At 42.4% G+C, this 14721-nt stretch overlaps 1 protein-coding gene across 1 annotated transcript in view; it reads left to right on the top strand.

The window, feature by feature from the left end:
- Nucleotides 1–14721, top strand: part of huwe1 (HECT, UBA and WWE domain containing E3 ubiquitin protein ligase 1) — a 92017-nt gene that overhangs the window by 17927 nt on the left and 59369 nt on the right. Inside the window, exons 5-18 of the mRNA XM_045693301.1 lie at nucleotides 391–597; nucleotides 1060–1212; nucleotides 1530–1592; nucleotides 1748–1825; nucleotides 1957–2004; nucleotides 2264–2432; nucleotides 2734–2834; nucleotides 3228–3378; nucleotides 3607–3734; nucleotides 4424–4564; nucleotides 4740–4860; nucleotides 7299–7406; nucleotides 7569–7670; nucleotides 12003–12083. Of these exons, the coding sequence (XP_045549257.1) occupies nucleotides 391–597; nucleotides 1060–1212; nucleotides 1530–1592; nucleotides 1748–1825; nucleotides 1957–2004; nucleotides 2264–2432; nucleotides 2734–2834; nucleotides 3228–3378; nucleotides 3607–3734; nucleotides 4424–4564; nucleotides 4740–4860; nucleotides 7299–7406; nucleotides 7569–7670; nucleotides 12003–12083 (1651 nt within the window). The remainder of the gene's footprint in view (nucleotides 1–390; nucleotides 598–1059; nucleotides 1213–1529; nucleotides 1593–1747; nucleotides 1826–1956; nucleotides 2005–2263; nucleotides 2433–2733; nucleotides 2835–3227; nucleotides 3379–3606; nucleotides 3735–4423; nucleotides 4565–4739; nucleotides 4861–7298; nucleotides 7407–7568; nucleotides 7671–12002; nucleotides 12084–14721) is intronic.

Below are 14721 nucleotides of genomic sequence, written 5' to 3'. Positions count from 1 at the left end.
ACCTGATCAGGTAAATGTATAAATGTAAATGTTTTTTTATTCCTCGAGCAGGCTTAATCTGGTCTGGGAAACCTTCCATCTCTGTATTTAACTGACATTACCCAGATTTTGGGGTCACCGGGGACATATCCTTATTCACCTGGGCTGCGCTCAGCAGGGCACAATATTGTGATTTTCCGATGTGAATATATGATGTAGAACAACATTTCCTCTAACGTAAAATAAGGAATCATGTCCGCTATATTCATAACAATTCTATCAGCAGCGTTCCACAACATTTGTCTGCGGAACGTGGCCCTGGTGTTTAACGCTCAATCAGCAGAACGTGGCCTCTATCTAAAGTGACCCCTAGAGTCCTTACCGGCCTCTCTCGTCTTCCCACCCCTTCAGTGTGAGCTTTACCACTGGGTTGACCTGCTGGACCGTTTCGATGGGATCCTGTGTGATGCGGGCCAGACGGTGGAGAACATGTCGTGGTTGCTGGTCTGTGACCGGCCGGACAACGGGCAGCTCAAAGCCTTACTGCTGGCCGTGCTCAACTTCACAGCCCTGCTCATTGAGTACAGCTTCTCCAGGCACCTCTACAGCTCCATAGAGGTAGGACCACTCTCCAGTTAACACGACCAGCGACAGGGTCATGTTCAGTAGGGCATACTGGAATGTAAACTGTAGACAACTTCTTATTTGACAAGTTCAGATAGTTTAGGGCTACCTCCCTTGACTGCGCACTGTTTCCCCTCCCATTGTATGGGTAAAGTAGGCCTCCCAGCCTAAGAGTTTGACTGTTATTGGTTTAGAGATTGGCAGGTTTGTTGCCAGAGGGTCTACTCTAGATGTTGCTTTGGGTGCCTTTGGAAAATGATCTAGGAGACTAATTGCAATAATATATCCTAAGTAAATAAAGGTTAAGTGAATAAATTCTCCTCTGGGTGATGCACCTGTCACAAACCATGATGGAATGAGCCAATCACTCTCTCACTTTATTAACCCTCTGTTTCTCTCCCCCCCTTTTCTCTTTCTCGCTCTTTCTTTCGCTCTTGATCTCGCTTTTCCTCTCAGCACTTGACCACCCTGTTAGCATCGTGTGACATGCAGGTTGTTCTGTCTGTGCTGAACCTCCTCTACGTGTTCAGTAAACGCTCCAACTACATCACCAGACTGGGCTCTGACAAGAGGACCCCTCTGCTGGCACGCCTACAACATCTGGCTGAGGTATGGGTGTCAGAATTAAACAAACATGTTTATTAGGATCTCTTTTAGCCCAACGGGCTGATGTACTCTGACAATGGCCTACCTACGACATCCATAATGTGTGTTTTAAGGCTTTTTAAATTGGATTGAAGGAGTGCCTTAGCCTTTTCTAGTTCGCTTTCAGTTTTACTGTTGCAAGCCATAGCCCATGTTGTATTTAAAAACCAACTACCAACAATATGGAAGAAAGTGTCCCCAATGTATGTGCCCTGCCTTGATATTTAGACTATAAAGTTGTATGAGTTGCTGTTCTGATGTTTTTGACGTTCCCTGTGTAGAGCTGGGGAGGAAAGGAGAATGGCTTCGGCCTGGCAGAGTGCTGCAGGGACCTGGCTATGACGGTGAGCGTCATACTTTGTCATTGTCACAATCTATAAAAGCTTGCCGTCTTCACACAATTGACTAATTTGCTTTGTAGTGATTACATTTTTCTTTGACTTGTGATCCCTACCCCCAACCTCACCCCTCTCCTCTCTCTTGGCATCACTCTGAGCAGAAGTACCCTCCCAGTGCCACCACACTGCACTTTGAGTTCTATGCTGAACCTGGCCCCGAGGTCAAAGTGGAGAGGAAGGTAAAGACGGACACCTTTCCTTACCAGAAAACAAATATTAGTGTGCAACTAATGTATGTCCCTGGTCTTGTTAGGCTATGTATTATGAGTGGATTGATTGACCATTTGTGAACTTTCTCTCCCCGCAACAGACCAGTAGTAACACACTACACTACATTCACATCGAACAGCTCGACAAGGTAAGGGACAAATGTTGTCTATTTTCTCAGAGCATTTAATGAATTTAACCAAAGATTGCGAGGACTAGTCTATTGTACCCTTTTAATTGTTTTGGGACTAAGTCCACCAGGAATGTGTTTCTTCCTGATCATGAGTTCCTGCTTTTCTGACATTTATCGTACATTCATATAATTGAAACTGACCTATTACCCCGCCAAAATTCGGATTTCTGATTTTCTATCTTGTCCTGCTCACCCAACCTTCCTGTGGTGTTTCCAGATCTCTGAGAGTCCCAGTGAGATCATGGAGTCTCTGACGGTGATGTACAACATCCCTAAAGACAAGCAGACCCTGCTGTTCACGCACATCAGACTGGCCCACGGCTTCTCCAACCACAAGAAGAGACTACAAGCTGTACAGGCCCGGCTCCACGCCATCTCTATCCTGGGTAAGTGTTTATTTCACCCGGATCATGTACAATGTACCAGATTGGAGCTACATGGCCAATTCTCATCTGCAGTCCCGATATTGAGTTACCGGCTCAATATAATTCAACAGTTTCCACCACCTTGTTCAGTGCCAAGTTGGCCCGTCAGTACTCGTGTCTCAGTTTTCCGATGTTTGCTGGTGTCTGTGTTGTAGCTGCGGATCAATGAAGCCAATACTTTTCATCATGCATTTCATGTCAATGATTCTTTTGAAATACCTTCGCTAACTTAATTGTGTTATGGCGGTCTCGTTTTCCCCAGTGTACTCCAATGCACTCCAGGAGTCTGCCAACAGTATTCTCTACAACGGCTTGATAGAGGAGCTGGTGGACGTGCTACAGATTACAGACAAACAGCTTGTGGTAAGATGCACCTTTTTGTCTCTCTCTCTCCTCGTGTCTGCTGTACTACTGTCACAATACCATAGTAGGTGTGAAGTTGGAGCCCGATATTGTGACTGCAATCATGTCGCTTGTGTACGACGTTACCATGAATGGTTGATGTTGTTGATTTAGTATTTATGTAATTTATACAAGATTGTGATGTTGACAATTAACAATATGATGTTGATAGTTGTAGTACATTTTTGGCAAATTATTTTTGAATGAAATTATAATACGATCACTATTGTCTCTGCGTTGTATACGTCCCTAAAGAGTTTCCCCAGTCATAAAAGAGTAAATGTGATTTGAGTGGGAACCCTGAGTGGTATATGTAGTAGTCTTTTTCATGAGTCCTCCGGTCTCTCTCAACAGGACATAAAGGCAGCGTCTTTACGCACCTTAACGTCCATTGTGCACCTTGAGAGGACACCCAAGCTGTCCAACATCATCGACTGCACTGGCACGGCCTCCTACCACGGCTTCCTGCCTGTACTGGTGCGCAACTGCATACAGGCCATGATCGGTGAGTCACAGACATGCTGTGGAATGTCTATTTTCATTTTTTCTAGACCGTTCTGATGGGAGATGTCCATACAGTTCTAGAGGAGATGTAGAATTAAGATCATAGGTAGGGTGGGATTCTATCCTTAGCCAATTTAGGCGATGTGTGTTTGGGAGTTTCACCCTGCTCTTGGCTGTTCAGATGGAAGCTAGTCCCCTCTGTGACCTGTTGTTGTGTTTGCCTCCTCAGACCCTCTGATGGAGCCGTACCCGCACCAGTTTGCCACGGCGCTGTTCTCCTTCCTCTACCACCTGGCTAGTTACGACGCTGGGGGGGAGGCCCTGGTCTCCTGTGGGATGATGGAAGCCCTGCTCAAGGTAAAAAATATATATTTGTCACATGCGCCGAATACAACAGGTGTAGACCTTACAGTGAAATTCTTACTTACAAGCCCTTAACCAACAATGCAATTTTAAGAGAAATGCCCCCCCCAAAAAGTAAGAAATAATTAAACAGCAGCAGTAAAATAACAATAGCGAGGCTGTATACAGGGGCTACTGGTACAGAGTCAATGTGCGGGGGCACCGGTTAGTCAAAGTAATATGCACATGTAGGTAGAGTTATTAATGTGACTATGCATAGATAATAACAGAGTAGCAGCAGCGTAAAAGAGGGGGGGCAATGCAAATAGTCTGGCATCTACTCACCAAGCAAACTATACATATCATTCTGCTGAGCTGGCCTGGTTTCACCAAGTATGTTTGATGGGCACACATTCTGTGCAGGTGTCTAACATTTTGAAGATCTGTTGATCGGCACAGAATCTATGTCTGGTCCTGCATTCTGAATGGCTCGCTCTGCAAAAGGCTGAGCAGCCCTAAATATATCCGTCCTGCTTATGTGCCCATAGGAACCCCAATTAAGATCACATTTAGCATGCCTTTTAGTGCAGAAGTAGAGGAGCTGAATTGTTTTCTAAGACCAGAATAGGTTTAATCTGGGTCTGGGAATCTGCCCGTACTGTTTGTATGCACACAGTCTTATCTACTGCCTACTTCTTCCTTAGGTGATCAAGTTCCTGGGGGATGAGCAGGACCAGATCACGTTTGTGACGCGTGCGGTCCGAGTGGTGGACCTCATCACCAATCTGGACATGGCAGCCTTCCAGTCACATACTGGCCTTACCATCTTCATCAGCAGGCTGGAGGTAGGGTCGCACACACACACTAAGGATGGGCATTCTGGCTACTCGGCTCAAAGTCACTGCTGAAAACAAACGTGTGCCAAACTCCTGTACTCATTCACTCCCTTGCGCTCTCTCCCCCTCTTTCTCCTTCCCTCTCACCCTCTTTCTCGCCCTCATTCTCTCTCTCTCTCTGCAGCATGAGGTGGACCTGTCTAGGAAAGAGTGTCCTTTTGTCATCAAGCCAAAGATCCAGAGACCCAACTCCACCGTAGAATCTGAGGACATGGACACGGACATGGACGGCCAGTCAGAAAGCAGTAAGCTCTTTTTTTCCTTCTATTGTTGTCAATAAACTGTTCCGTATTTTTGGGCATAGGCCTAGATTTGTTCAGACGATATTAAGGGATCGACGTGGCTATGAAACCCTGTGAAAGTAACTGCCGCTTCCGCTTTACATCAACGTCCTGTCCCCTTATCTTTTGAATGGGCTTGACGATTATATAATAACATTTGTGAAAACGCGGCCATATAAGTTTTATATAAAATGACATGTTTTAACTCTCGTAAGAATGTTTCACATTGACTACACTGAACAAAAATATAAACGCAACATGTAAAGTGTTGGTCCCATGTTTCGTGAGCTGAAATAAAAGATCCCATTAATGTTCCATACTCACAAAGAGCTTATTTCTCTCAAATTGTGCACAAATTTGTTTACATCCCCAGTTAGGGAACATTTCTCCTTTGCCAATATAATCCATCCACCTGACAGGTGTGGCATATCAAGAAACTGATTAAACAGCATGATCATTACACTGGTGCACCTTGTGCTGGGGACAATAAAAGGCCACTCTAAAATGTGCAATTTTGTCACACAACACAATATAGTGCATTCGGAAAGTATTCAGACCACTTGACTTTTTCTACATTTTGTTACTTACAGCCTTATTCTAAAATTGATTAAATTGTTTTCCCCCCCATCAATCTACACACAATACCCCATTAAAGACAAAGCAAAAACAGGATTTTAGAAATGTTTGCAAAAAAAAAACAGATCACATTTACATAATTATTCAGACCCTTTACTCAGTACTTTATTGAGGCACCTTTGGCAATGATTACAGCCTCGAGTCTTCTTGGGTATGATGCTGCAAAGTTGGCACACCTCTTTGGGGAGTTTCTCCCATCCGCTCAAGCTCTGTCAGGTTGGATGGGGAGCATCGCTGAACAGCTATTTTCAAGTCTCTCCAGAGATGTTCGATTGGTTTCAAGTCCAAGCTCTGGCTGGGCCACTCAAGGACATTCAGAGACTTGTCCCAAGCCACTCCTGTGTTGTCTTGACTGTGTGCTTAGGGTCGTTGTCCTGTTGGGAGGTGAACCTCTGCCCCAGTCTGAGGTCCTGAGTGCTTTGTGGCAGGTTTTCATCATGGATCTCTCTGTACTTTGCTCGGTTCATCTTTCCCTCGATCCTGACTAGTCTCCCAGTCCCTGACGCTGAAAAACATCCCCACAGCATGATGCTGACGCCACCATTCTTCACCGTTTCCTCCAGACGTGACACTTGTTTCTCATGGTCATACTCCTTTCTCTGCCTTTTGGCAAACTCCAAGCGGGCTGTCGTGTCTTTTGAGGAGTGGCTTCCGTCTGGCCACTCTACCATAAAGGCCTGATTGGTGGAGTGCTGCAGAGATGGTTGTCCTTCTGGAAGGTTCTCCTATCTCCACAGAGGACCTTTGGAGCTCTGTCAGTGACCATTGGGTTCTTAGTCACCTCCCTGACCAGCTCTAGGAAGAGTCTTTGTGGTTCCAAACATCTTCCATTTAAGAGTGATGGAGGCCGCTGTGTTCTTGGGGCCATTTGATGCTGCATACATTTTTTGGTACCCTGTGCCTCGACACATTCCTGTCTCGGAGCTCTACAGACAATTCCTTCGACCTCATGGCTTGGTTTTTTCTCTGACATGCACTGTCAACTGGGGCCTTTTTATATAGATGGGTGTTTGCCTTTCCAAATCATGTCCAATCAATTGAATTTACCACAGGTAGACTCCAAGTTCTAGAAACAACTCAAGGATGATCAATGGAAACAGGATGCACCTGAGCTCAATTTTGAGTCTCATAGCAAAGGGTCTGAATACTTATATAAATAAACTTTCTATATTTATTTTTTTGAAATGTGCACACAAATTGCTTTGTCATTATGGGGTATTGTGTGTAGATCGATGTTTTATTTAATCCATTTTTGAATAAGGCTGTAACGTAACAATGTGGATAAGGGGAAGAGGTCTGAATACTGAGTTTATTTAAATATATTTTTTATTTAACCTTTATTTAATGCAGTGTATGTGTATACAGGGCACATTTTGTAAAAGAGACCTAGGTCTCAATGTCTTCCCTGTTAAAAGTAAAGGGTAAATAAAAAATGTTAGGATGAATACTTCTGCCAGATGCCTTTTATGAAGTGTTTGGCTTATAGACCATTGCACTACATTTTTTCCCTATTTGAAGACAATTCATAAAGCCTACAAAAATGTAAAAACTACAGTGCTACTACCTGGTAACTAGCTAGGCGTTGTAGTGTTATGGTTGCTACAAATATTAATGAGCTCCCTAAATTAAATGTTAAATGGCCTCAATTTACCCACTTTTTCCATGTCTGCATTATGGTTGCTAATATAGGTCTAGAGTTGGCTATGTGTTGTGGTGTTATGGCTGTTAGCTTTGTGTTGTGGCTGCTAACACTGTATTCCTAACAGTGTCAGAAGAGAGGATGGAGAGCAGCCCTGGTCCCTCAACTTCCTCTGGCTCCAGACCTGAGACCGATCCCAGAGGACTCAGCAGCACTTCCAGCACGCCCCGTACAGGTACACAGACACACGCAGAGGAACACGCATGCAACACTCGCACAAACACGCTCTCTCAGCTTAGGCTATCGCACGCACACTCAAGTACGTACACGCGCATACACACACTCCATGTTGACCGTCTCCCATGTTGACCGTCTCCCATGGCTTTTCTCCTTGCAGGCGTCCAGTGTATTCCCCAGAGGGCCGCTCTGTTGAAGTCAATGTTAAACTTTTTAAAGAAAGCCATCCAGGACCCTGCCTTCTCTGATGGCATCCGCCACGGTGAGTGAGCTGTAATAACCACACTCTATAAAATGCATGATCAAGGGAGGTTCTCTAGACTTAGACGTCCTGCAGCTATTATTGAACTTTTGAAAAGCGATATCCCAAGTATAAATACAGTGAAGTACACACTAAAGGGTAAAAAAAAAAGAATGGTTTGAGCAAAATAGTGTGTTCTTTTGACAACGGCAAACTTCAAGGAGTTGGTCTGATGGAAATCAGTGACGTCATCGGCCTCCCCCCTTGCTTGAGACTCAATAGAGAACATTTTATCTATAAAATGTCTGCCACAACAAGTGAAAACATTAAACATTTTGGGTTTCCTCTTCTGTAAAATCCATTTGCCCGATGACGCGCTCGTGGACAAGGAGTCTCATTTCATACAAGCGCATTTGTTTCCGTATTTCCACCTTGCCTCCTCTCCTCGATTTACCTTTGACCTTTTTCAAAAGTAGGCGTGGCGAGGACGGAGGAGTGGGCAAAATCTGTTGAGAATCTCCCATGGGCTCAGGAGTGCACACTACACAGAATCTACCTAGCAAGCTAATCAATCCGCAGCCGGTGTTAGCAAAGCGGACAAAGCCTATACAACTACCTCACCAGTCACTTCTATTTCAAGTCCTGTGGTTTGTATCTTAAAGTTCTATGTCGAGAAATCTAGTTAGCTAGACTATATCAGTCAACAAAAGCTAACAAACAATGAAAATATCAGGAGTAGTGACAAACGACTCACGTTTGTGAAATAATCAGTCTGCATTAATTGCTGTTATAGTAAAGTACTCTAGTAGTTTCATAATGCTTTTCCAAATCCTTAATCCATCCACACTATTTAACTTGGTTAAGCTGCCACATGGGTAAAACCAAGATGGCCTTCTAGCCCCAAGTGGAGTTAGTAGCTAATTTCAATATCCAAGTGTATGCGGATCCCATTGGCTGAGCTGGCAAATCAGCTGTTGACTGGTATACGCCCACACCATTCTGTTTCCTGACAGGCCTAGCAGGGGAACAGAATCCCTTTAACACCCTTAAATATATTTTTTTTGGAAGGAAATGTATTTCATTCATATTGTAGTCAATTATAGGTCATATTTCTGGAACTGTGGCCAGCTACTTTAAGCTATCTGGGGTAACTGGCACTATATGATCATTGTAAGTCTTTTACCATTCACTCTTATCCAGAGCAATGTACAGGAGCAATTAGGGTTCAGTGCCATGCTCAAGGGCACATTGACAGATTTTTCAGCTCAGGGATTTGAACCAGCGACCGGTTACTGGCTCAACGCTCTTAAACGCTAGGCTACCCGCCCCCCTTAAGGGTTAAGGGATTCTAATGCTGATTAGTAGGAAATGGTGCTTCAACAAATTGAAGTGGAAGACTATTCATAACCATGAAGGCCATATCTGTATGCAGTGCTCTTAGAAAGTGGATTAAAATGTATTTATTTTAGTGAAATAAATAATTACGTTTATAAAAATAAAACTATTTTGATTAGATAAATATTCGCCCCCCTGAGTCAAAACATTTTTGAAAACCTTTGGCAATGATTACAGCTATGAATCTTTTGGGTTAAGTCTCTAAGAGCTCAGCCAACTCTTAATAAACTTTTGGAAAAAATGTACTTTGACCAGATACAAGGCTATTTCACAGTAAACAAATTAACAGACTTTCAGTATGCTTATAGGGAAGGGCACTAAACATGTGCGTCACATACACAAATGACGGATAATTGGCTGAAATAAATTTAGGTTGGGAGCGGTTTTGTTCAGTTAAATTTGAGATTATTGATCATAATCTGCTGCTAAAAAAATGTATGTTATGACTTCTGCTATATCGTGGATCGAGAATGGCCTGTCTAGCAGAACAGTGGCTGTTCTTTAATGGAAGTATTCCAACATAATCCAGGTAGTCAGGCATTCCCCACGGCAGCTGTCTAGGCCTCTTACTTTTTCAATCTTCTAATGACCTGGCGCTGAGTAAAGCCTTTGTCTATGTTTGTTAATGATTCAGCATTATACGCATCAGCTACAACAAGTGAAATCACTGTGACGCTTAAAAAAAGAGCTGCAGTCAGTTTTAGAATGGGTTGCAAGTAATAAGCTAGTCTGAAATATTTCAAAAATGAAAAGCATTTTATTTGAGACTTCATTCACTAAACCCTTAACCTCAAGTAAATCTTGTAATGAATACTGTGGAAATTGAGGTCCCTAAACTGCTTGCTGTAACCCTGGATTGTAAAACATATTGATGCAAAGGTAGCTAAGATAAGGAGAGGTCTGTCTGTAATAAAGCTCTGCTTTCTTGACATCGCTATCAGCAAAAATGGTCCTATTGGCCCCTGTTTCTCGCATCTGGATGACTGCCCAGTCCTATGGTCAAGTGCCACAGAGAGGGACATGGGTAAATTACAGTGGGCCCAGAGCAGGACGGCTGGCCATTAACTGTACACTGAGTGCTAACATCAATAACATGCTTGTCAGTCTCTCCTGGCTCAAAGTAGTGGAGAGATTGACTGCGTCACTACTGTGTTGACGTGTTGAAGCACTGAGCTCTCTGTTGAAACGACTTGCACACAGCTCAGACAACCATACATGCCCCACAAGGCATGCCACCAGGGGGTCTCTTCATCGTTTCCAGAACAGACTCTGGGGAAACGCACAGGACTGCATAGAACTCTATTCCACATCAAGTAACTCATGCAAGCAGTAAAAACAGATGAAACTACACCTTATGGAACAACATGGACTGTGAAGAGACACATACACATTATAATATTGTGGTATTACAAATGTTTTATTGTAGATTAGAGTGGTGTAATAATGTGTTGTAGAATGTACTGTTATTCTTTTTTGTTGTTGTGATGTACACTGAATGAATATAAACGCAACATGTAAAGTTTTGGTTTCATGAACTGAAATGTTCCATTCAAAGCTGATTTTGCTGAAATTTTGTGTACAAATTTGTTTACATCGCTGTTAGTGAGCGTTACTCCTTAGAGAATATAATCCATCCACCTGACAGGTGTGGCATATCAACAAGTTGATTCAACAGCAGTGTTAGTACACAGGTGCACCTTGTGCTCGACAATAAAAGGCCACTCTAAAATGTGCACCTTTGTCATACAACACCATGCCACAGATGCCTCAAGTTTTGAAGGAGCCTGCATTTGGCATGCTGACTGCAGGAATGTCCACCAGAGCAATGAGTATTTCTCCCTGTAATAAAGCCCCTTTGTGGGGAGAAACTCATTCTGATTGGCTGGGCCTAGCTCCCCATTGGGTGGGCCTTGCCCATGGATGCACCCCAAAACGGATGAGGAAACAAAAAAGTTTCCTCGTTCTTGCCGTTGACAAGCATAACATGATTCAGCCACCGTGCTTGAAAATATAAAGTGGTACTCAGTGATGTGCTGTTTGATTTGCCCCAAACATAATGCTTTGTTTTCAGGACAAAAAGTTTCTTTCTTTGCCACATTTTTTGCAGTGCCTTGTTGCGAACAGGATGCGTGTTTTGGAATATTTTTTCCTGTACAGGTTTCCTCCGATTTACTATCTTTTAGGTTAGTATTGTGGAGTAACTACAGGGTTGTTGAGCCTTCCTTAGGAGAAAACTATCACAGCTATTAAACTTTATTTATTTATTTATTATTATTTATTTTTTTTAAATCACCATTGGCATCATGGTGGAATCCATGAGCGGTTTCCTTCCTCTTCAGCAACCGAGTTGGGAAGAATGCCTGTATCTTTGTCGTGACTCGTGTATTGATATAACATCCGAAGCCTTATTTAATAACTTCACCACACTCAAAGGGATTTTCAGTGTCTGCTTTTTTTGGTTTTTCGCATATCTATCAACGGTGCCCTTCTTTGGAAGGCATTGGAAAACCTCCCTGGTTTTTGTGGTTGAATTTGTGCTTGAAGTTCACTATTCGATTAAGAGACCTTAAAGATCATTTTGTGTGTGGGGTACAGAGATGGGGTGTTAATAAAAAAAAAAACATGTTATTGAACACAGAATGAGTCCATGCAACTTGTGATTATTTTTTTTACGCTTGAGCTTAATTAGGCTTGTCATAACAAAGGGATTGACTCGAGACATTTCAGCTTTCATTTTTAAATAATTTGTTATCATTTCTAAAAACCAAATTCCACATTGACATTGGGTATTGTGTGTAGGTCAATGACACAATCTCATTTTAAATTCAGGCTGTAACACAGCAAAATGTGGAAAAAGTCAACTGGTGTGAACACTTTCTGAAGGCACTGTATATATTCCATGATGTATGAATACCGCCTGACTAACCGTCCTGTCTCTGTATGGCCTCTATTCCCCAGTCATGGACGGGTCCTTGCCTACCTCACTCAAGCACATCATCAGTAATGCCGAGTACTATGGACCTTCTCTCTTCTTACTGGGTGAGTACTCAGTTCACACAACATTCTTCAGTGATATTCGGTTTAGATGGCCGATTAATTAGGGCCGATTTCAAGTTGTCATAACAATCGGCATTTTTGGACGCTGATTATGGCCGATTACAATCCACGAGGAGACTGCATGGCAGGCTGACCACCTGTTACGCAAGTGCAGCAAGGAGCCAAGGTAAGTTGCTAGCTAGCATTAAACTTATCTTATAAAAAACAATCAATCTTAACATAATCACTAGTTAACTACTCATGGTTTATATTACTAGTTTAACTAGCTTGTCCTGCGTTTCATATATAATCAATCTGGTGCCTGTTTATTTATCATCGAATCACAGCCTACTTTGCCAAACGGGTGACAATTTAACAAAAGCGCATTCGTGAAAAAAGCGCAATCGTTGCACAAATCTACCCAAATTTACCTAACCATAAACATTAATGCCTTTTCTTAAAGTTAAAATAAATTCATGTTAGCAGGCAATATTAACCAGGGAAATTGTCACTTCTCTTGCGTTCTGTGCAAGCAGAGTCAGGCTATAAACATCAGTTTGGGCCGCCTGGCTCGTTGCAAACTGTGTGAAGACCATTTCTTCCTAACAAAGACCGTAATTAATTTGCCAGAATTTTACATAATTATCACATAACATTGAAGGTTGTGCAATGTAACAGCAATATTTGGACTTATGGTTGCCACCTGTTAGATACAGAACGGTTCCGTATTTCACTGAAAGAATAATCGTTTTGTTTCTGGATTTGACCATATTAATGACCCAAGGCTTGTATTTCTGTGTGTTTATTATTAAGTCTGATTTGATAGAGCGGTCTGACTGAGTGGTGGTAGGCAGCAGCATTCATTCAAACAGCACTTTACTGCGTTTTGCGAGCAGCTCTTAGAAATGCTTTACGCACAGCGCTGTTTATGACTTCAAGCCGATCAACTCCCGATATTAGGCTGGCAATAAAGTGCCTATAACAACATCCAATAGTCAAAGGTATATGAAATACAAATCGTATAAGAGAAATTATCATATCATTCCTTTAACCTGCTATGATTATTATTATTATTTCACCATGCTGGTCATTTATGAACATTTTAACATCTTGACCATGTTCTGTTATAATATCCACCCTGCACAGCCAGAAGAGGACTGGCCACCCCTCATAGCCTGGTTCCTCTCTAGGTTTCTTCCTAGGTTTTTGGCCTTTCTAGGGAGTTTTTCCTAGGGAGTTTTTCCTAGCCACCGTGCTTCTTTCACATGCTTTGCTTGCTGTTTGGGGTTTTAGGCTGGGTTTCTGTACAGCACTTTGAGAATATCAGCTGATGTACGAAGGGCTATATAAAAATAAATTTGATTTGATTTATGGCTAGGGGGCAGTATTTTCACGGCTGGATAAAAACATACCCGATTTAATCTGGTTACTACTCCTGCCCAGTAACTAGAATATGCATATAATTATTGGCTTTGGATAGAAAACACCCGAAAGTTTCTAAAACTGTTTGAATGGTGTCTGTGAGTATAACAGAACTCATATGGCAGGCAAAAACCTCAAGATTTCATGCAGGAAGTGGCCTGTCTGACAAGGTGTCGTTCTTCTTGTCTCTGTTTATTGAAGAGTGAGGATGTTAGCTGTCCCGTGGCACTTCCTACGGCTGCCATAGGCTCTCAGAAGGCGGCAAAACACTGAATCGTGGCTTTGCAGGCTCTGGCTGAAAAAAAGTAGCGCGTTTGGGTAGTGGCTGGTTACAGTACTGTGAGACTCAGGCTCGTGCCCGCGTCGACCGAAAGCTTTGTTTTCTTTCCTCTGTTTAGCTAAATGGACATTCCCGGTCGGAATATTATCGCTTTTTTACGAGAAAAATGGCATAAAAATGGATTTTAAACAGCGGTTGACATGCTTCGAAGTACGGTAATGGAATATTTCGATTTTTTTTGTCACGAATTGCGCCATGCGCACGACCCTGATTTACCATTTCGGATAGTGTCTGGGACGCACGAACAAAACGCCGCTATTCGGATATAACGATGGATTATTTTGGACCAATCCAACATTTGTTATTGAAGTAGCAGTCCTGGGAGTGCATTCTGACGAAGACAACAAAAGGTAATCAAACTTTTATAATAGTAAATCTGATATTGGTGAGTGCTAAACTTGCCGGGTGTCTAAATAGCTAGCCCGTGATGGCTGGGCTATGTACTTAGAATATTGCAAAATGTGCTTTCACCAAAAAGCTATTTTAAAATCGGACATATCGAGTGCATAGAGGAGTTCTGTATCTATAATTCTTAAAATAATTGTTATGCTTTTTGTGAACGTTTATCGTGAGTAATTTAGTAAATTGTTAGCAAATTCCCCGGAAGTTTGCGGGGGGTATGCTAGTTCTGAACGTCACATGCTAATGTAAAAAGCTGGTTTTTGATATAAATATGAACTTGATTGAACAAAACATGCATGTATTGTATAATATAATGTCCTAGGTGTGTCATCTGATGAAGATCATCAAAGGTTAGTGCTGCATTTAGCTGTCTTCTGGGTTTTTGTGACATTATATGCTAGCTTGAAAAATGGGTGTCTGATTATTTCTGGCTTGGTACTCTGCTGACATAATCTAATGTTTTGCTTTCGCTGTAAA

Source organism: Salmo salar, chromosome ssa13 (assembly GCF_905237065.1).
Source record: "Salmo salar chromosome ssa13, Ssal_v3.1, whole genome shotgun sequence".
Lineage (NCBI taxonomy): Eukaryota > Metazoa > Chordata > Actinopteri > Salmoniformes > Salmonidae > Salmo > Salmo salar.
This window is presented reverse-complemented; position numbering and strand designations above follow the sequence as displayed.